Raw genomic sequence first — 23105 nt, 5'->3', positions numbered from 1 at the left:
CGACTCTTGACGAAATGCCACTAAGCCGCCATTAACGGCCGTCGTTTATGCGCTAGAGTTCATTATGATTTCGCTCTATTTTGAAGTACGCGACGCGGTGCCTAAAAAAAAAGGTAGATGCCAGTACCAAGAACTGAATGCTCACACCTGTGTAGCAGTTCGAAAATGTGAAGAAGGGAGGGAAGTAGCCAGGGTAAGACATTACGCATGCGCAATAGTTCTGTTGGCAACCCAAAGAAAAGATTCCATTATATTCACAAATAAAAAAGAGTGCCATAAACCGATGTTACGATCGGCAAACGCGAGAGAGAAGGACGAGAGGGGCGCTGATAATTTAAAGGCAGTCACATATTTCGGACCTTTTCTAAGCACACATCGAAGTTTTGGGTACTGCATGACGTCAGCACTCAGGCTTAATAGAGGTCACGAAACTCGTTTCCGCCGTGTATAAAACGAAGCTTACCGCCACGAATGATTCAGCGGAACCGGCGCAACGGAAGAAAAATGCCGATCCTAGGATTGCTGTGCATCTTCTTGCTTCAAGGTGAGGATATTTCAGCGCATTTGAACGCACTGTACTCGTAGAAATGGGCATCTTTATTTATGTTTAGAACCGTGACGATAAGCCAACTTTTTTACTTTTTTTCTCTGCTTTTAATCAAGTTAGTATTTATCTACCGGGGGTCCCGTGACAGTCGCTTGACTTTGGGACCCTCGCCTGTATACTGAATTTATGTAACCGATTTGTACACAATAAATTCTTATCTTATCTTATCTTATCTTATCTTATCTTATCTTATCTTATCTTATCTTATCTTATCTTATCTTATCTTTGCTTATTTTCCCCTTGCGCCGTGGACCTTCTCCAGTACTGTTGTCCGGACTACTTTATCTGCTATAGCTTACAGACAGCAGATGAGTCCGATAGAGCAGGACTCCCGCTCCAAATAAGTATCGCCGGTCACTATAGCTTACATATTGTAGATTGAGGCGCTACAAACTCAATAAGAAGAACAAGCCTCGCCTGCAGATAATAGGTTGAGGTAAAGGAGAACCTCGCCTGCACCACTAATGTATTGTGGGTGGTTCATATACATACAAGTCCGGTAAATAGAATGTTCCGGTAAATAGAATGACGGGGAGGCACCTAGGTCACGTGAGCTTGCAGTGCCATCAGAACCTGTCCACCGAGGCAGGAGACAGTTAAACCGACCGGTCGATCGGGAAGAGTAACCTGGGCCGCACACGGCCTACCGCTAGGAGCACCTGCCATCTCAGGGCAGTGGCCTATCGCTTACTCGCTGCGCCACTCCACCAGGAGGGGTATGATGGCTCCCAGGGACCTATGAACGTGAAGTCAAAGATGAACAATTCCGCATATATCGTCATTCATCCATTATCGGATTTTGAACAACTTCCATTAAATAACATTGGATTCGATCACGGGAACCGAAGTCAAAACTGGAGTGCTAGCGCACTTTTATTCGCATTTGGGCTAAGTACGCAAATCGACCGTGAATTTTTGTGTGTGTTTTGTGTCCTAAAGGAGGCGCTAGAAAGCCTAGCACGTATAGCGGCGCTAATTTTCGTTTATGCATTCGGGGGTGAAAGCAGGATACCGAAAGCTGTCTCATATAACAAAAAGCGAGAAGCATGCCAGAAGGCACGATACCGGTTGCTGTATATGTTTGCTTACGGCTTAAGCTTAATAGTTGGTACACCGTATTCTTAATATGAGCTTTTTGCAGCACTGCACGCATCGGCCGAAACCATACGCGGGTGCCCTCCAAAGAGAGTTGAACCGGTGAGCTCCATTCACTCTAACAGACTTGAAGACGCGCAGCTTTGTAGATCAAAAGTACAAAGTTAATTAAAAAGCGACATAGGTGGCTGAAATTCCCAATACGTAGAATCACGTTTCTTCTAAATTTCCGATTTTGCTAAACATGAAAGTCAGAGCAGAAATTGATCACGGTATAAGCACGGTACAAAAACTGGAATCTGATGTTTACAGTCGCAAAAGAAAAAAGAACTGAATCGAAGCTCATCTTCTGGAGCACGATAAAATCAAACGCATTGCAAATACAATACGAGACTACCTATTAGACTGCTTATCTTGCTATCAGTAATCCGCTTCAAGTTACTGGCTTTACTGTGCTCTTCAAGATTCCAGAGGGCCGTGCCGCATTCAAGCAAATTTCTCTGCGCTTTCTGTTACAGGGAACTACCGTTGATTATTGCAATTACTACTGCGAACAGAACGGTGCTGGTCAATGGGTCATGGGATATTACATGAACGGAACACAATGCAAGGTGAGGTGGATAATAGAGAAACACTCGAGGCGTCCACATGCCTCTTCATAAAGTGGCAATACCGCCAATCTGCTGTGCTCAATATGGAGTGAAATAACGAACTGTTGTTCATTGAAACCTCGGGTTATCAAATTTATATCAAAGATTTCAACCGTGTAGAATATTGAAGATATACAAAACAGCGCAATGACGACGGACAAGACAGAAGGAAGAAGAAGGAAAAGCGCTGAATAACAACTGAGGTTTAATAAAAAAAAACACATGTATTAATAACCTCCAAAAAACAACCAGGACGCATGCTACCCTGCAATCACTTCTAATCCTAGGAATCAAGATACTTAATCTGAAAGTCGTGGAGAAGCACCGAGGCAGTGCTTACACACGTGTCACCATTCACGTGGATGCGATATGCCTCACACAGTTCCCTTGTTAATTTATCTCTATGCCTGCAAACAACTTTTGTCTCGTGGAAAAGAGGAGTGCACATTTTCTTATCGGGGGAAACCGGCATATTATTCAGGAGGCAGTCTCTGTTATGCAACGCAAGGTTGTACGATGGGGGACCTTTTAACGAGGTATTATGGTGACATAGACGGGTGTTCACACAATTTCCGGTTTGCCCGATGTATTTCTTGCCACACGAAAACTCAATGTCATAGACTACCTAGTGAAGACTACTCAGTCAGCGCTTGTCATTCTTCTTCCTTCTGTCTTGTCCGTCGTCGCTGCGCTGTTTTTTACATCTTCAATATGCACCAACTCGCTTAGTTTTCGGTTCTTCTGCGTGTAGAATATATCCCAAGCAGGACAGGTAAGCGGCCCAACATTGGAAATGGATGGTTTCACTTTTGTCCTTTGTAGGACCGGCATTCGCCTTAATATATTTTAATAACCGACTGATTACCTGTGCTGCCTCGGTACAAAGCACTTGTGCTCGGGCGCACATCACCACTGAGATGGCGAATGTAATGTGCTATGCGTGTTCTCTGACTCTCTGTGAACAAACTCTAAGGCCGAGCACTTGTTATCGCGCGATCTTTGTTTTCGCTCGACTTTTTCTAGTCTGACAGAAGCAGTGGTTCCGGGTTCGAACCTCGGACCAGGGCGAATTTTTCTTGAACTGCGATGTTTCTACGGAAGCTGTATAGCTTTCATTCGTAACCGTTTGGTTACACTTGTGTGTATTCCAAAAAGTAATTAATCCCTTTTACAGATCTGCTCAAGCTTGGTGGTTTCCGTTAGACGTTACCAGCAGTAGTAGATGTTTTCGCAGCTTCAGCTGCACATCGAAAGTGCACTCCGTTGAGCCAAAAATCATGTCACACTTGACACGGGTCTTAATCTTTCGTAAAGAAACAGCATCGGTCGTTGTAACCCTCTGCCTAATAGATTAAGATGGTTCGGGCCCACATAATACCTGAACGCTCAGACACCTTGCCGAATGCAAATTTTTCCGCCCCGTTAAGAACAATTCTGAATTCCAGCATTAACGCCTTGGGGTGGCTACGTGCGGTTACCGTGGAGAACGCTCGCCATGCATTGCTACCATTGCAAAATCTGGAATCATTGCGCCTTACGATTTTCGGTCTTATGTGAAATGTAATGCAGTAAGGTATTTGTCTGGGCTAGTCGTTACATGGTTCAAACTGAAGGCACAGCGCACGAAAAACGGGACTAAGACAGAGACAAACACAGCGCTGTGTTTGTCTCCGTCTCAGTCTCGTCTTCCGTGCTTTGTATTTTCAGTGTCAAATGTAAATTTAGACACGGAACTAAGTTTAGTTGCCTCGTTATCTTCTGCATTTAAGCCTCGTGCAGCTTTTCTGTAGCATCGGGCAGAAATTGGTACGCTTTAAGAATTAAATATTTTCAGCTTCCATTCTCGGCCAAATCCGCTGAACTTCGTCCGGAAAGTGCAGCGAACATCAACCCGAACTTGCAGCTTTATTCGAGGACCTTTCACAATTAATTAGTCCTCCCCCCCCCCCAAAAAAAGGAGTGAAAGGGAAAGAGAGCCAGAACAAAAAGAGCTTTATAGTGCTTTAAGCCAATCGAAGATGAACAAAAAATGCGAAATGCCAAAAGAAAAAGAAAACATTAAAAAAAAAGACCTGAGTCAAAATCGCCGAGTCGTCCTTTTATAATGCAAAGAAAAAGAAAATAACAAAAAAGAAATCAAAGCATTTGGGAGAGAGAAACCCAGACAAGGTGTGCAGGTAAAAGAAGACGGTCGTTAGAGATCAGCTGAAAGTGAAAAAAAAGGAAACAGAACAGAAAGGCAGCAAGTAACGAACAGTGGTAATATAGAAGAAGGAGAATGAGCAGGCAAGAAAAAACATCTTGGCACCTTGTCTTATATCATCGCTTTTTTTTTCGCGTACTCCGGACAGTTTTAATTTACTTTTAATTTAAGCTGCCTCTCACTACAACTTTTAGACACTGTTTTCTGCACGACCCACATTTTCAATGCGCTTGTATGCCTCAAAGCAACAAAAGTGGAAATGAAAAAAATTACTCCTGGAAAGCCGCAATGAATGCCTAGAGCTATCTCAGTTTCTTTAGGTATATCGAATGCAGCATCGTTGAAATAGCGCCGCCCTGAAAGAAGTTCAGTCGGTGAGAAGATCCGATTTAGATAAAGTTAGCAGAAAACTCCATGGTTTGGGAGGAGGTGGGGACTAGCCGACGTGTTCCTCGCATGTAAAACACCTCGCGTCTGCATGGCATTGGACGAGAACCGACGTATTCACCATGGTATGGCCGATTCCTCTCACACCTTCCATCTCTCCTCTGTCTGAACGTCGCAGAGATTGCGGCTCTGCTCGAGCCAGTGGGCAGGCCCGTCCACTTTCCTCTTCATCCTTCCTTCAGACGCAACAACAAAAATAGCATGGCATTGGTTTTCTCATTTCTTTGACCCCAGTGTCCAGTTAGTTTTCTCTTTGATCGAAGGCTTATCCATCATTGCTTATATTGTCTACAAGACGTAATTTAGATCTATATTCCTATTGCTTACACATCTCCCGAATAAAAAATGCAGCAAACGTGACTTTCATTGAAAACAAGCAAGAGACTTCACAGTTAACGAGATCGTTTGAAGAGCCTCCTTCTGGCGCCAAACAAGGCCCACAGACGGAAATTACTTGCGCAAAAGTTTAGTGCAAAATCTTCAATAAGGCAGAAACTTGAAAGCCTCTCATACATGCATATAGCGCGTGATACTAAAGCATGTAAAAAAAAAAAGAAAAACGTTTGCATTTTGATCGCATAGTGGACTCTATTGGCTCTTTCTTTTCGGTAACAGAAGCGAAATCCTTTACAAACTCAACCAAGACAGTTTCTTTTTTCCCAGTTTTCCGACACAGAAACTGGCTACTGCCTAGAAATACATGAGAGCGAAGGTTGCCATTCGGCAGACAGCCCAGAGGTGCAAGAGTTTTTTGGACGCATTCCAACCGCCCACACCGAGCCACCAACTCCGGCAACGTCTAGAACTAAAAGTAGCAAGAAACACAAAAGCACCAAAAAGCCGAAGTCAACAAAGAAACCAAAGGAGACAAAGAAACCAAAGGCGACAAAGAAACCAAAGAGTTCAAAGAAAGACAAAACTAAGAGCAAGACGACAACTCCGGAATCCGTGGATTGGTAAACAATTCTTTGAATAAATGGCCTTTAATTCAGCGTTCTGAGCAAACTCACCACAAAGTCCCATTTCTTCTGCGCGAAAACTTATGCCAATATCAGGCATTATCGGAAATGAGATATTGGTTCCAGAAGCCGTAAGACTGCTCGGTTCAATGGTATGTCGCATAATAGGTGCCTAATAGGTAACAGCAGATTTGTTGAAAGGTGGAGGAGAGATTGTGCTCGAAAAACTAGCCACCCTGTATATGCAATGCCTAGTGACCTCGAGCATTAACATGCAGAAAACCAAGGTGATATTCAACAGTCTAGCAAGAGAACAGCAGTTCGGAATCGATGGCGCGATGCTAGAAGTAGTAAGAGAATACGTATATTTAGGGAAGGTAGTGACAGCTGATCCGGATCATCAGAGGAAATTAACTACAAGAATAAGAATGGGATGGAGCGCATGTGGCAGGTTTTCTGAGATAATGAATGTTAGTTTACCATTATCCCTCAAGATGAAAGTATACAACAGCTGTATCTTATCAGTACTCACCTATGGGGCAGAAACGTGGAGGCTAACAAAGAGGGTTCAGCTTAAATTAAGGACAACGCAGCGAGCTACAGAAAGCATAATGGTAGGTGTAACGTTAAGAAATCGGAAGCGGGCGAAGTGGGTGAGAGAACAAACGTCGGTTAATGACATCCTAGTTGAAATCAAGAGGAAGAAATGGGCTCGGGCAGGGAATGTCATGCGAAGGCAAGATAACCGCTGGTCCTTAGGTTAATGGAGTGGATTCCAAGAGAAGGCAAGCGTAGCAGGGGGCGGCAGAAAGTTAGGTGGGCGGATGAGATGAAGAAATTTGCTGGAATACGGTGGCCGCAACTGGCGAAGGACAAGGTTAATTGGAGAGACGTGGGAAAGGCCTTTGCTCTGCAGTGGACGTAGTCAGGATGATGATGATGATGGTGATATTAGGTGCCTATAAATTTTACAGCTAGTATCGAAAAGCCCGTCCGCATTTATGAAAGTTTTCCTTGTATAGTACCCCTTGCATGACTTTTTTGTACAAATACATAATTTAATATCCTCTCCTGCTTTGGTACGCAAAAACATTTGCCGATCTCGCGAAGTCACATAATGTGCAGCATAGTGATTGTGATAAATAATTCAGAGGGTGCTTAAGTCTGCTTACGTGCAGCAGTGCGAAATCATACGTTCTGACTCTCATGACATCATGACTCTCTAAATTTTACGTAATCGAGTCACGTCATCTCGCACGCTGTCAGCCCTGGTTCGATTCCCTCCTATACCCCAAGTTTCTTACCTTTATTCTAATGTCACATGACTGGTGGCGTCATATGACCGATGGCATCAGATACCTAGTGACTTCGCAGGGGACCAACTTACGGCGATAAAATCTGCGGACACTTCCAGCGGCAACATACCCAGCTAATGCTTTCACATTATTAAATACCATTTCGCATAACTAAGACGATGGTAACCAGGTTTCGCGCAAACAGCTTTCTGGTTTACACTCTTTTTAAGGCCCACACAACTGTCAAGCGGAAGTAGAATCGACAGTTGAGCTATGAGCTATTTCGTGTAGCATGATGGAAAAAGTATAGCGCACTCAGGACAGCGGACAAGGAAGACCAAACACAAGCGCTTACTCGCAACTTGGCGTTTGTTCAAAAAACGTCGAGAAAAGACAGAAGGATAGAAACCACAAACAGAAACAGATGCCATCACGCAGGCGCATTAGGATAGGAATCACGGAGGCGCTTCAAGAAAAGAAAACTACTGTTCATGCTCAACCACCATTCGGTCAGCAACGCACGTCTGGTCATTGTTAAGGATATGATAGGCCTCTGAAACCTCTCCAGGTAGTTGAGTTGGGTGCCGAAAATAGACTGCGGTTTGACCAAGCAAAGGCTTCCAACCACTAGATTTCTAACTGCTTAGCTAGATTGTATAATGGCGGCTTTTTCAAATACAAAAAGCGCTCTTGCATACGTAGTCTTTGCCAAAAGTAACCAGTCTGCACGGTTTGCTTCTCATTCTTATAGTAGAGCCCTGACGGCTTCCCGAAAGACCAAAAAGTTCTTTGAAGATGAAAACAGAGGTTCTCTACACCATACAGAGATTTAGAGCTTGAGGGCTGGCATAATAGATTCAATGTACAACTGAAAAGCAACCCGTGCAGCCTGGTTACTTATGGCGAAGACTGTACCTTAAGCCAAAGGCCAGTTTGACCAATGTAGGTCCAGCGACAAGAGGAGGGAAGTGAGATACACCACTCCTTTTGCGCACTTGACATAACGGTTCCGGTGGTTCACCGTGCCCCGCTTCATTTTATCACGCGGGCCACCCCTTGAGCGCGCTTCAACCTTCGCACAAATAGTGCTGACTTTTTGGGAGCCCGAAAAGAGAACAACACCATATCTATTACCCGCCATTTTTAGTTGATGCGAAAAGCTATGAACATTAGGAAGAACTGCAACATTTTTCTTTGTCTCCTCCTCCTCCTCGGAACCTGTAGGAAGAAACCTGACATCTTTAACTTTTTAGCACCTTGCTATAGGATAGAGACAACACATCCTATGGAAACCCAGCCATTCTTACTCTATCGACTTGCTCACAGAAGCTATCTTTCATTGCATGAAGGCATGACTTGAACAAAGAGATTCTTAGCAGGCGACAGCAATGCCACACTTCTCAACTTTTTAATGACTCGACTTAAAATTTAATTTAGATGTCATTGATCTCGGAGAATACATCCAGCACATATGACCCTGCAAAAACGAAACTGTAAGCAATAATTTGTAGGCGTTCAAAAGTAAACTCCAGTCCACACCCATATTCTTTAAAAATCTCAATAGCGTCCACCACCCACCTTGCAAGTTCATGTCTGTCAAAAACACCAGATAACCATGGACATACCTCAAAATCATTTTGAAAGGCTACTACGTCTTTTCAGTGCAAAAGTCTACTCGAAAAAGGAAGACGTCACTGAGAGCAGGAGCTACTTTGGATCCGATAGATAAGCCGGTGTTTTGAAGAAACAAACGCCCATTCCAGTCAACAAAGGTCGGAGCAAGATAAAAAGATAGTAATTCTAAAAACGCATGAGCCGAAATATGATAAGCATGAGCAAAGCATTTTTAATCGTTATTCTCAGTAATGAACTCGTTAACAAACTTCATCAGAATATCATATGGCAGAGTTTTTGAGTAAACAACAAGGTACGAGTAAGCGCTTGTGTTTAGGCTTCCTTGTCTGTCGTCCTCAGCACTCTATATTTTTTTCCGTGATAACTGTCAAGCGTAGTTCCATTGCAAGCACCCGTAGCATTTTGATATGCGATCTGATATAACCCCCCCCCCCCCCCCCCCCCCCCCCAAAAAAAAAAAATCGTATCCTTTTAATCCTACCAGACAGAGAGTTCACTTGAGAAGTATCTGGACAGCAAAAATTCGATTCTTTTAAGCCTGTTAAAGGGCAGTTGCATAGATTTTAAAAATCGATGAGATTAAAAAGGTGGAATATGTGAAACTTGCAGGTAAAGCATAGTCCTTTCAGGCTAGCATTTAAAATGGTGACGTAATCGCCGACTAAAATCGCGACGGCCTTCAAGCTTCCCCACAGCGCACAAAGCCAAGTGGATGGGCGGGGGGGGGGGGATGATCACGTCATCAAAGGTATCGGTATATTTCCAATGCATAAACGCCTACTTTGAAAAAAATAAAACCAACGCCACCAAAGGTAAAGCCCCCCGAAAGTTGTTTGGCAGCATCCAACGAGGCACGACAGGGTTCGGCTGACGGCAGCGGTAATTTGAAATCATACCTTCCGTGACGTCACACTGAACTTCTCCGCACTCCTTCGGTGCATTGATAAGAAGAGCAGAATTCAATCTTCCATTACTTCGCTTTCTTAAATGCTAACGCCAAATCACTTGGCAAGCTTTACGTACGGACTATACAGATTTAAATGCTTCAATATCACGAAATTCTCAAAAAGTGGTGCAGTTGCCCTTTAAGAACCTCATGAGGTCGAAATTACCCGCAGCTCTCCCCTACAAAGTCCTCATAGCCTGAGCCACTTTGGGACGTTAAACACGCATAAACCTATCTAATGTGTGCGTTTGAGGCAATATGCTGTGATGTTCTCAGACATTCCTGTACCGTTCGGGAATTTTGCGTTTTTCATGTTGCGGCGCATTTCGTTCGCGGTGACTTTGGCCAAGTCACTGTGGGAGCCCATGTAATATTTTCGGGGTCCCGTTGATTAACATCTCTTTTACCTCAACATCGTCGTAGACAGGCACCCAACGTACGATGCATGTAGTATCGTGATTTCAGCTCAAATTTTATTAGAAGATTTTCAACGTGGTGTCTCAGGTATCTGCGTTGGATATTTGCAAAATACTCCATTGTAGAGGGCGAGGATTATTATGTTGATGTTTTTTGTATTGTTATACGCATGACCTCGACAGTGTAGGTCTGCAGCAACAGGGAGTAGTGGAGAATAGCAGGGCTGTCGGAGCCCTGCTTAAGGGTTATTTGTGCATTTATGTCTACAGTACAGTATACTATATGGTGTACGCGTGCGCATGAGGGATCCGATATGTGGTTATACATGTTCTATCTCTCGGGATTACTGCACTCTCATGGTCGGCACCTGCAGGCACTACCTGCCCTAAGTAGATCTATTCTCTTACACATGCAACACTTTGGCGATAATCGTAAACTTCCGTTTCCTAACGAGTGTGTTCAACATAACTTTTGTGCTCTGGAATTTTTGAACCCACCGTTCTGCTCTGCCTGTTAGTTTCTCGATCATGTTTTCAGAATAAGAATGCGTCATGCATATAAGAATAAGAATGGGATGGAGTGCATTTGGCAGATACTCTCGGAGCATGAATGGCAGGTTACCGGTATCCCTGAAGTGGAATACATATAGCAGTTCTATCTTACCGATGCTCACTTATGGCACAGACGTATGGGTTGAACTAAAATTGTCAGCAACGTAGCCAGCTACGAATAGGAAAATAGTAGGTATAACGTCAAGAAACAGGAAGACAGCAGAGCGGGTGAGGGAACAAAGGGTAGTTAATGATAACCATTATTTTGTAGCACCAGAAAAAAATGTATTTCTCGTAGTTTGGACAAGTGCCAGGATAATGGGCTAGAACTTTGGTTTTCACTTCGGTTTAGGTTAGAGGGTCGGTTTTCAAGATCAGGCAGGGTTCAGGAAAATATTGGAAAAATCAGACTGAAGATCCGCCCCCAGGGTATTACACGATAGTGTTAATGGCCTGGGATGAGCCTCGACAAGGGGACAAAAAGGGCAAGCATATCGCATACTCGTCACATCTTGAGAGAGAGAGAGTCTCTTTAATGAAATAGAGAATTTAGCCGGCGTTTCAATATCGCTGGCATGCTACTCTGCGTAGCGAGGGGAATTTGGGAGATAAAGACAGAAGGAGAGCAGCGTGGAAGAGGTAAAAAAAACGAAGTTAAAATGCGGCCATGAAATGGGTACTAAGGATGCAATGGCGAGTATTGATTTAACCTGTGGAATGATGGAGTGCATAGTCCGACATATGGGCTGACGAAGTTCACTGCATGAAGAATGCATGAAGGTAACGTGCAAGTGAATTTAGAGCTTATCGAGATGTCCAATGTCTTTTAAATATGTAAATTGAAAGTTCATTGCAAGTCCCTGTTCCCTGAAGCAGGCTAACGGTCCTAAAACATTGTCCAGTGTTAGGGTCACTGGGAAGAGCTTCTGCATGCAATGTTCATAGTACGCACGCTCGTTAGCATACGCAGGGCACTCAAGCAGGATATGCTCCACAGTTTCTTGCCTGACTGCATGGTGGAATCTGTTGCAGCTAGTCAATAATTTCACTATGTCTAAAAGCGACTAACTTTATTCGTAGCAAATACATTTGGAATAAAATCAGGGTATGAGAAAACGGTTTGAAACAGAAGATATATCCCATTTTAATAATTTATGTATTATATCTACTTTATGTATTTATGTGCTGTTGTGACTAGAAATACATTAGAAACTGAGAAATCATTTTTGCTCATCCAGTTAAATGCCTAAAATGATCATGTATTGTAGGCGAACACATCAAAGCCATTAAAACAACCTTGAACACGAAACAAGCATTAGCAGTCATATTTTCTTAGCCGAGCATATTCTATTACCATTTGTTGATAGGAAGTTGAACCAATTTTCTTTCTGCTTAATATACTGCTGTCAATAAAAATATACTAGAAACCGATGAAACATTTTTGGCCATGCGAATAAATGCCTAAAACAATCAAGTACTGTAGCCGACAACTTGAAAGCGTCAACTAAACCAACGTTGAAGACGACAAAAAATTAACAATAACATTCTCATACCCGAGCACAAATTGTGGTTTTCTAGAAATTTCAGTTCAATTTTCTCACTGCTAGCCTTACTGCTGTCATTTTAGAGTGCGGAGAAAAAGGCAAAGTTCATAACAGAACAGTTACCCTGAAATTCAGAAACGCGCCTTGAATTGAAGACGTTCAGTGGCACTTTTAGACTCTATGAACTATTCTTCGAAAAAGTTGCAAGCAAATGAAATAATTTTGGTACAAATTGAGTGAATACATAGAATACCCAAGTATTATTGCCTCGCACTTCAAGCAAATTCAAAGAACATTCTAAGCAAAAACAGGAGTTAGTGTGATACTGTGTTACACAAGCACAATGATGAGTTCGTTGCAACAAATTAATTTAAGCGATGGCTCATCTACACGAGATCAGTACTTAGATCTGCGGCGTATTCAGCGTTAAATTCTGTACTCAGGCAGTGATTAAGCAGATTTAACATTTGAGAACTAACAGAGAGTTTCAGCAGAGCTGTACAGCCGCTGTGCCAATTCGGTAACTCGTTGGTGTTGCTATTGTTGCAATTCTTGATCGGTCATATTTTAACGTGCAGTGGTAGTTACAGTAACTTACCGTACGATGGTGTTAAAACTTTCTAGTGCTAAGAGTGTTTCGCTCTGTGGTTTCAGAGGGATTATTGTCGCGAGCTAGAAGAAAAAACTGAAGTTTAGCATCACACCGACGTGTTTCCACGCCATTGAATGAAACGTTCTCGGCTGTTGAAAAGACACCAAAATTATACCTCCAGCTCCAGGAGAACTCTTTCATGAATTTCCACCAGAAGCACACTTTCTTCCCCTCCCAATACCCTGCGCACTGCCGCCATGCAAAAGCGTTCAGTCCACTTGATGCCACTCCACGTGGGAGTGTCCAGTTTAAACCCCCTCGACCAGCAATGGCAGATCGCACGGGACTGAAACCCGCGGCCGCAAAGGGCCGCACCACTTCGCTCTCTGATGGAAGTCTGTGTAACGTGTGCAGGCTTACAGCTTCGAGAACTGAAGTTGCTTAGTTCCTGCGCGACTCTGCACGCGAAATTTCTATATATTTTCTGTGTGTGTGTGCGTGTGGGGGGGGGGGGGGGGTGCAGCCGTAAAGCGGCCGCGGCTATCCGCATGACCCCATCTGCGTCGCCTGTAGATGCCCGCTTTCCTAAGCTTTCGTTCGCAGCGCTGCCAGAAACAGATGGTTGTGAGTAGTGATATTTGTTTTTCGTAAATCATTACAAATCTCTCGACTGCGTAATTGAAACAAAATATGTCGTTGTTTAATGCAGTATGGGGCAAGAGGAACTTTACCAATTTTCTTTTAAAGGCGTTAGGCGACTTCAGCGCCTCCTTTCCGTTCGGCGGTGGCGGATTCAGCACCTCAAGCATACTATTGGCCGCGTGCAACATTACCATTTTTAGTACGCTGAAAGTACTCTTTGTTGTCTAGTTCCGATGGTTGTAGCTGTGGGTGGAGTTCTTCAGCTTCCTTGTGTTGAATGTGCGGTCTCGTTAGTGTTGTGGTTGTGTGACTGAACTAGATAGGTGACATATGGCTCCTGCGCTGCGGAATACGTTCTTACGCGCATGGAGTTAACAAAAAGTGCTCTGACGCACTGCACCCAACACCACGCCAGAGCGGCCGGCACCCAATGCTCGACGCCCGATAGAAGAAACGGCTGGCCGTTACTGCTGATGAATGTAAGTACAGAACTGGAAAATGACTTTTGTGATGTGTCGGGGGAGTGCATGATGGCTGCGAATGCATTAAGGGTTGATCTTTCTGATTCTTGTTCGCAGTGAGGTGCAAAATGCGAGCACCACGCAATCGTCTGCTGAGAGAAGGTGTTCTGACACGCTCGCTTGCCAACTATGCAGCTTTTAGAACCGCCACCTTGCCCTCTTTGCGTCAACTTCTAGGCGAAAAAGTTAGGTGATAGAATTTAGTTTCACGCTTAAAACTATGGGGTGCGGCTGGATTCGTTAGTCCGACTGAACAGGAGCAGCGCGTGCACAGTAGGCCATTAGAACGAAAAGTGCTTGCAGCGACGTGCGTCTTTTGATTCTGCTGCCTGAGTGTTTACTAGATATGGAGCATTGCCCGTTCTTCGTCGCAGTCACATCAAGTGCTGCGGTTCTTAATACCTCTGGTTAACGAAACGACGATTAAAAATAGCAGAACCATTCCATTGCAGCGCAGCTGAGGTAATCGCACAACGGAAAGTTTTTGTCATTTTATTTGAAGTACATGCAAATATATTTGCCCCACTTTCAGTCTGAAGGGATAAAAGTATAACGTGATTCGCGAATAATAGCTCTAAGAAAAGTATGAATAGCTTTGTAAACCGTTTTTATGCAAACTATTGAAGACATAGGTAATTAATCATAAACCTCCACTCCTGAACACATTGGGCTGAACAGCTAGAGGTTGGAATCGGATGCGGCTTCTGTTGTGATGTTTACGGAGGTATAACTGCCTTTCTTCACATGCGCCCGCAGTGGTATCATCACGCTGCTATCACACTCGCTTTAATCCGACATCGAGGCAACGCTACCTCGTCCTGAAGCAAATGGCATCAAGGCCAGCTGGTGCGGCCTATCAGCCATTGACACTGGGAATCAAGCATAAAAATGATAGGTACATGAGTGATTGAAGAAGCGTAGCTTGTTGGGCCAGTTGGTTCATGTTACTAAGAAATAGAAAAACTAGCAAAAGCCGGACGCGTTCACACGGCGAAGAAATACACATGAAAATACAGCTGGAACGCAACTGCATATTTTATTTCCTGAAAGTCTCGAGCAGAGCAGGGCGCACATGCGCATAAGCAGACTCATGCCTACATAGGAAAAGATAAAATTCAAGTTATCGGTTAATGAAGTTTTCTTGCACGTGAAACCTAAGTCCCACTCATACTGAAACTCTCTAGGTGAAAACTTTACCGAAGTGTCGCTGAAACAATCAGAGCCTAACTTCTTAATCTTAAATACTTCCAATATCTCCCGCTCTATCTGCGTTTTCCCGCGGCCAATGACTCTCACCTTATCGATCAAGGAAGTGCAGTTCTGACGCTTGTTACAATGCTTTGGTAGATTAGCTGTGTTATCTGACTGCAGTGGCGTGCAGTGCTGTCTTTACCGGTCATTAATTCACTGGCCCGTCTGGCCGATATATGCTTTTCCACATGACAGGGGAGAGAGCACACAACATTACTAGTGCATCTGGTGAACATAGTTTGGTGTTTCATATTACATAGCTTTCTTGTACTCTCCTTGGCAGAGGTGCGGGCACACAAAGACGAAAGTTTAGGGCGTTGAAAACACAACGTTCACTCCGTATTTCATCCCCGCCTTTTTGATATTATGCGAGACTTTTTGAATGCAAGGAATTACAGCGGGTCTCATTTCCTGACCCGTCAGTTCTTCAAAACAGATGCTTGGGCAAGTTGGTAACTCATTTTCACCGGAACTGCGCGCACTAAGACACGGACAAGAAGGGAGACACGACACACACGAGCGCTGGCTTTCAACTGGTGTCTATTGTTTGGAACGAGGCATATATACACAGTTCCAACAACACAAGGAAAACAACCATCCATTCATAGATTCATAGTCAATTCATGCATGTGACACTGAACAAGGACGATAACAACATTATCATTTTCCCTTCACTAAAAATGCCAATTCTTTTGAACTTATCGATAAAGAGGGGCTACTGACGCATGCGTCTTTAGACCAGGTGATGTGCGCTGCTTCGATTATTTCGCGTGTTAATTGGTCACTGTGTTTACTTAAAATTCGTGTGCTAGTGAAGTCAGGGTGGCAAGTTTTGTTTTCACAGTCTCTACAATGAATCCCGAGATGCCCTTTTACTGTGTTGTGCACGTTATTATTGTGCTCCTTCAGGCGTTCATTGAGGCATCTCCCCGTCTGACCCACATACAGCTTGCCGCATGAGAAGGGAATGGCATACACTACACCTTCTTCACATGACACGAATCGATTTTCATGCTCGATGTCGCAATCTCTGGGAACGAAATCAGTATTAACCATTTTGCACATCTTCCCAAGCTTATCTAGAGCCGAAAATATAACCTTAGCTCGTGCTCTATTCGCTATCTTTTTTAGTCTGTGGGAGAAATGATGAATGTAAGGTGCAACAGTAATTTTTTCTTTTTCCTTCCGAGTCTCTGAATCTGCCTGCTTCCCTTTTCCATCTTTGCTCAAGCTACTGAGAATAGATTCGGACACTGATACTAGTAGCTGCTTGGGATAACCAGCCTTAACGAGCCGATCGGTTTGGAGAAGGAAACTATCTTGCATGGAGTGCATGCAGGATTTGTTAAGCGCGTTGTGATAGCATGACTTCACCACGGCACGTTTCACCAGCTTAGAATGAGATGACGTAAAAGAGAGCAATGGCTTTCTGCTTCGTGGCTGGTAAGACCAACACATGTGATGGTGCATTAATCTGAGTTTGAGGTCTAAAAATTGGATGACATTGTTTTCTGGCACTTCAGTAGTTAGTATGAGGGGATGAAGGCACTCAACAAATTTAGCTTTGATCTGCGTAAAGACTGCGTCAAATTCTTCCACATTAGAGTCTATAAGAACGAGAAAGTCATCTACATATCGAAAACATTGTACAACCTTTGACCCTTTCAATTTTTCTTGAAGCATTCTACCCTTTTGTGCTAACAACAAGTCACTAAGCACGGGAGCTATGCATGACCCGATGCAAACTCCTCGTTTTTTGCAGGTAAAACTCACCATCCCAGGAAATGAAGGTAGAAGTTAAATACACTTGAAGTAGTTAACGAAAAGAGCCGATAAAAGTGAAGGCCTTAGTTTACAAGTGTTTTTTAGCGCAAAAACCCACAAACCAGAGTGTCCGTTTCGTGTGATCGTATGTGAGAGAGGCACATGGCAGAAAAATGTAGCCGTTTTTCTAAAGAAGATTTTAAATTCGCTCACGTTGGACGATCCTTTCCAGGTAAAAAATTCGCAGGATGTAATCCAGTTTTTAGAAACTAACAAGAACAAGGGACTGATGGCCTGCTCTTTTGACGTCAAGGACCTATATTATTCACTACCACATGACGAGCTCTTCGCGTGCTTAGAAGAATGTATTGACCAGTAAGGAGTAATTGAATTCCAAAACAAGAACGGCATATCCGCCGAAGGCTTTTTAGAACTACTTCAAGTGTATTTAACTTCTACCTTCATTTCCTGGGATGGTGAGTTTTACCTGCAAAAACGAGGAGTTTGCATCGGGTCATGCATAGCTCCCGTGCTTAGTGACTTGTTGTTAGCACAAAAGGGTAGAATGCTTCAAGAAAAATTGAAAGGGTCAAAGGTTGTACAATGTTTTCGATATGTAGATGACTTTCTCGTTCTTATAGACTCTAATGTGGAAGAATTTGACGCAGTCTTTACGCAGATCAAAGCTAACTTTGTTGAGTGCCTTCATCCCCTCATACTAACTACTGAAGTGCTAGAAAACAATGTCATCCAATTTTTAGACCTCAAACTCAGATTAATGCACCATCACATGTGTTGGTCTTACCAGCCACGAAGCAGAAAGCCATTGCTCTCTTTTACGTCATCTCATTCGAAGCTGGTGAAACGTGCCGTGGTGAAGTCATGCTATCACAACGCGCTTAACAAATCCTGCATGCACTCCATGCAAGATAGTTTCCTTCTCCAAACCGATCGGCTCGTTAAGGCTGGTTATCCCAAGCAGCTACTAGTATCAGTGTCCGAATATATTCTCAGTAGCTTGAGCAAAAATGGAAAAGGGAAGCAGGCAGATTCAGAGACGCGGAAGGAAAAAGAAAAAATTACTGTTGTACCTTACATTCATCATTTCTCCCACAGACTAAAAAAGATAGCGAATAGAGCACGAGTTAAGGTTATATTTTCGGCTCCAGATAAGCTTGGGAAGATGTGCAAAATGATTAATACTGATTTAGTTCCCAGATATTGCGACATCAAGCATGAAAATCGATTCGTGTCATGTGAAGAAGGTGTAGTGTATGCCATTCCCGTGTCATGCGGCAAGCTGTATGTGGGTCAGACGGGGAGATGCCTCAATGAACGCCTGAAGGAGCACAATAATAACGTGCATAACACAGTAAAAGGGCATCTCGGGATTCATTGTAGAGACTGTGAAAACAAAACTTGCCACCCTGACTTCACTAGCACACGAATTTTAAGTAAACACAGTGACCAATTAACACGCGAAATAATCGAAGCAGCGCACATCGCCTGGTCTAAAGACGCATGCGTCAGTAGCCCCTCTTTATCGATCAGTTCAAAAGAATTGGCATTTTTAGTGAAGGAAAAATGATAATGTTGTTATCGTCCTTGTTCAGTGTGACATGCATGAATTGACTGTGAATCTATGAATGGATGGTTGTTTTCCTTGTGTTGTTGGAACTGTGTATATATGCCTCGTTCCAAACAATAAATACCAGTTGAAAGCCAGCGCTCGTGTGTGTCGTGTCTCCCTTCTTGTCCGTTTCTTAGTGCGCGCTGTTCCGGTGAAAAGTCAGTTCTTCGTTTTGAGGTATGTGCTGTAACTTAAGCTTACGTGAAATTGATTCTGCAGCAGAGATTAGGACCTGCTCAGGGCAGCCTGCTGCTAGCAGGCGACAGTCTTGTTCAGAGAAGCTATCGTGCAGGACATGTGGACAACTTTTTCGCAAGGCATTACCAAGGTAGAGGTTGGCTATTCTCCTTTTCACTTGTTTAGACTGCGACGAGGTGTAAGGCAAGAGGCCTTTCTTAGATCTAGGAGCGTATTTCCAGGTAACGTGGCCGTCCTCAGAAAAGCTGAGTAACAAATCTAAGAACCTGATGCTGTTATCTTGAGGCAGCTGATTGTTGAAGCTCAAGTCAGTTGAAGTCTCATTAAAGAAAGATAAAATGTCACTAGCGGCCAAGTCGACGGCGTCATGTGGGGTTAGTTTTAAAATGATTAAAAAATCGTCTACATGCCTCAAAATTTTAGCAACCCGAGCATGAGTAAGCTTGTCATACAACAAATTTTCAACAGCGGATGAAAATATGTAAGACAAAACAGGAGCTACACTCGAGCAAATAGGGACATCTTGCTTCTGTATATACCTAGGGTCATCATGCTCCACAAGAGTAGATAACAGGTAACACGTTAAAATTCCAAGAAAAGAGTTCACAGACAGGCACGAACTGTTTTGAAAAAAAACCACACCTCTGCTTTCGATGAGGCCACGCACAGTCTCAAGCAGCTTCTTGTGTAGAATAGACTAAAATAATTCCTCAACGTCCACGGCCATGGCAGAGGTGACACCAATAGGTGTACTGGAAACGAAGTTGATCACACTCATTGAGGTCTGGACACAAAAGCGGTCGTCGGGCGCCAAGGTGTCTAGAGATCGTTTCAAGTACTGGCCTACAGTTTTTTGTCATGTACCTCTCTGGGTTACAATGGCTCTGAGGAGACAACCTTATTTATGTGTTTTTGTGGAAAAGAACATTCTGAGGACATCTGTCTTCTCTTTTCGCTCACTTCTTTCAGCACACACTAAAAATTCAGGTTGTTCAAAAGCTGAAGAGCGCGGTTTTTTACCTTTGATGTCTTTTCAGTGACCGGTTTAAAATTCTTCTTGATATAGCCTCGTGAGCTTTTGTAGATAACACGTCTGTAGGCATTACCACAAAACCACCCTCCTTATCGGACAGAGTTAAACCGAGGTCGTGGCTCTGAAAGTGCGCAGCGGCCCCACGCAGGTTAATTCCACTGGAAACAGGACGTGTCTGCTTCTTCAAAAGGCAGCGAACCTACTGTAAAAAAGCATGAAGTCCTGGCTTCAGTTCGCCGTGTAGCAAAAAAAGCTTCAGCTAAAGACAGAGATGTGTGCTTGGCGGAAGGGGTTCACTGCCTAATCAAAGTTTCTTTATGTTGTGTCTGACCTTAGGAGGGAGTAATATGTTACACGTGAATGAAACAGAGCATAGTAAATTTGTTGCTTTACTGAAATAGGAAGATAGCATCTCAACCTGTTTAATATACCAACAACGCGAGAAAGTTCAATTCGGAGATCATATATGCATGAATTCCAGGGAACGTTTTCGTGAAAGATAACACTTACAAAGCGGATCGTCGTAGACTGGTCGATAACGTTATTTCGGAACTTCAAGTTGAACTCACAAATAACTGGCTTGAAATCAGGTATTTCGTTTTGTTTATGTCTATGTTTAGTCTATTAATGGTTAACCAAGAGTTAAAATAGTGAAGCCATTCATTTGCTTCCCTGAAAGCGGAGTCATCATCGACCTTTGGAAAAAGTACATTAGGGTCATCTGTATTTAATACCATTCCAGGGCAGCCTATTTAATAGTGCTTCGTTGAAATTTGGTGCTCTTCAATGTGGTGTATTGCTCCATGAAAATATAAATACCTTTCTACGACGGCGTGTGCTGTACCCAGGATTACATAGAATTCTAGCTTTCTTAATAATCTATCACCATGGACAGAATCGAAGGCTTTCCAGAAAATAAGAAATGAACCCAAAGTAAGCTTTCGTTTCTCAATGTTGTCAAGAATTTTTTCTTTAATGTCAAGTAAAGCAGTTTCAGTTGTCTAATTCTTTCTGAATCCAAACTGCTCTTTTACTATCAGGTTATGCAGAGAGAGGGAATCTACAATTATTTTGTTTATCACGTGCTGAGCAACTTTTGAAAAGACTGAAAGCACCGAAATTGGTCTGTAGTTGTTCAAGTCATCGAAAGCACTACCTTTATGAAAAGCTGGAACACACGCAAGCTTCGCTTGGCCTGGAAATATCCCTGTTTGAAGTATTCACTTGCATATATGCGCAAGGACTGGAGTTATCAGGGCGGCTACAGCTTTAACGGGAGAAGCTTTCACATTAGCGCAGCCTGATGCACAGTTGTCCTTCAGCGTAATGATTATGTTGAACACTTCTTCAGCACAATTTGCAGCGAGAAATATAGTTTGAGGACATTGAACCTTTGTGTATTGCTCACACGGTAATGTACCATGAATATTATTTGAGGCACCAAATTCTCGGAAGTGCCTGTCGAAAAGGTTTCCAACGTATTTGTCAGTTAAGCACTGCGCAGGAAACAGGAGCTTTTTTTCATGTTGAGCAGTTGTGATAATTTTTTTCGTGCTCTCCACATCAAACGCGTATTTCCCACAACGCTGAGAATTTGTTTTCATAGGAGTCGCGTGTAGCTTGCTTGATATCTGCATTAAACTTATTTTGCGTTTTCTTAAGTATTCTAAGTTAATTTTAATTGTCAGTTCTTAGGAATGCGTGAAGAGTTTGTTTTTCTGTTTGATTTTTTCGTAAAGGCCATGGATTATCAATGGCTTTTTTATTTTTTGTTTTATTTCCGAGCAGTAAGGGGAAAGCTGTTGTTGTACGCCGTAAGAAAAAGGGAATGGGAAAGAAAAATATTTTTCGTGTGATTTGTGTCTGGTTCTTTTGCCACGACTTCTCAGTCGTAACACAAATGCTGCTCAAGGAAGTTCTGTTTATTTTTGTTTGGTTTGGTTTGGTTTAGGGGGTTTAACGTCCCAAAGCGACTTAGGCTATGAGAGACGCCGTAGTGGAGGGCTCCGGAAATTTCGACCACCTGGGGTTCTTTAACGTGCACTGACATCGCACAGTACACGGGCCTCTAGAATTTCTCCTCCAAAGAAATTCAACCGTCGCGGCCGGGATCGAACCCGCGTCTTTCGGGTCAGCAGCCGAGCACCACAACCACTGTGCCACCGCGGAGGAGTATATTCGTGATAAGGAGACATGAGGCAGAGTATGTGTTTTTTCATAAGGAACCATTCCAAATATTGGAAAGTGATTGCTTACGGCACATATTGGTACTGGAGTGAATTTCTTCTGGCGAAAAACTTGTAATGCAAAGGCCAATGATGGTTTCAGTTTCATCTCTTATTCTAGTCGGTCAATGTATAGTGTTTATAGATGCATATGATTGGAACATTTCTTTGGACTGCAGGTAGTTGGCATTCTGTGGAGCGTCATTTATTTTGAAATCTCCTACGAGCGTGATTTACATTTCACGCACGACGCTGAATTCAAGCAGATTTTCTGTGAACTGAAAAAAGTCCGCCATCGATCCAAAAGTGGGCCGGTACACAACAGTAAACAATGTGTCACAGCACTGCAAAGTTAAACATTGCATGTTTTGATTTACAACACTACAACATTCAGACATAGTTTTCTACTTCTGTGTGGAACATACCAACATAAGGATGCCACTGCCCCGCTTCCCCGTTCGAAAAGCAGATAAAAACTCGTATCCGGGGACATGGTAACATATCTCATGTGATGTGAACCATGCCTCACTAAAATAGATGAAATCAAAATCATGCCTCAGGTCAGACGGGAACAAAACTTTTTCATCGAACTTATTTCGTAGACTTCTGGCATTTCGATGAAATACAGAGAACCGCTGGCTTTTCGCCAGGTCGGCATTTTGAAAACCTTCTGGAGTCATTTTACAATTTAGAGGCGACGCATGTTCAGTCCTTTACTTTAGCTGAGCGAGGTCATATACCCAACGTATGAAAATAGCTGGATCGCCTGTTTTCTTACAAACCAACAATTTCTGTTTGTATGCCACATGTAATCATAGAGTGATTCTTGAGCCCTGACTCTCACTACTGTTATCAGGCGCCGAACAAGTTTGGCCATGTTTTCACACATGAACTGGTTTA

At 43.2% G+C, this 23105-nt stretch overlaps 1 protein-coding gene across 1 annotated transcript; it reads left to right on the top strand.

The window, feature by feature from the left end:
• Nucleotides 1-471: 471 nt before the first annotated feature.
• LOC149337098 (uncharacterized) lies at nucleotides 472-5998 on the top strand. The gene is made up of 4 exons (XM_089554325.1): nucleotides 472-544; nucleotides 1749-1804; nucleotides 2221-2313; nucleotides 5666-5998. The coding sequence occupies exons 1-4, from the start codon at nucleotides 472-474 to the stop codon at nucleotides 5960-5962; spliced, it is 519 nt and encodes a 172-aa protein (XP_089410451.1). The 3' UTR covers nucleotides 5963-5998.
• The last annotated feature ends 17107 nt before the right edge of the window (nucleotides 5999-23105 follow it).

Source organism: Amblyomma mixtum, chromosome 7 (assembly GCF_055824585.1).
Source record: "Amblyomma mixtum isolate Tamu chromosome 7, ASM5582458v1, whole genome shotgun sequence".
Taxonomy (NCBI): domain Eukaryota; kingdom Metazoa; phylum Arthropoda; class Arachnida; order Ixodida; family Ixodidae; genus Amblyomma; species Amblyomma mixtum.
The sequence above is the reverse complement of the archived record's forward strand: the minus strand, read 5'-3'. Positions and strand labels throughout refer to the sequence as shown.

Coding starts and splice junctions, on each gene's coding strand:
- LOC149337098 (XM_089554325.1), top strand. CDS start 472: ATGATTCAGCGGAACCGGCGCAACGGAAGAAAAATGCCGATCCTAGGA. Junction 545..1,748: donor GTGCATCTTCTTGCTTCAAG/GTGAGGATATTT, acceptor AGCTTTTTGCAG/CACTGCACGCATCGGCCGAA. Junction 2,314..5,665: donor TGAACGGAACACAATGCAAG/GTGAGGTGGATA, acceptor CTTTTTTCCCAG/TTTTCCGACACAGAAACTGG.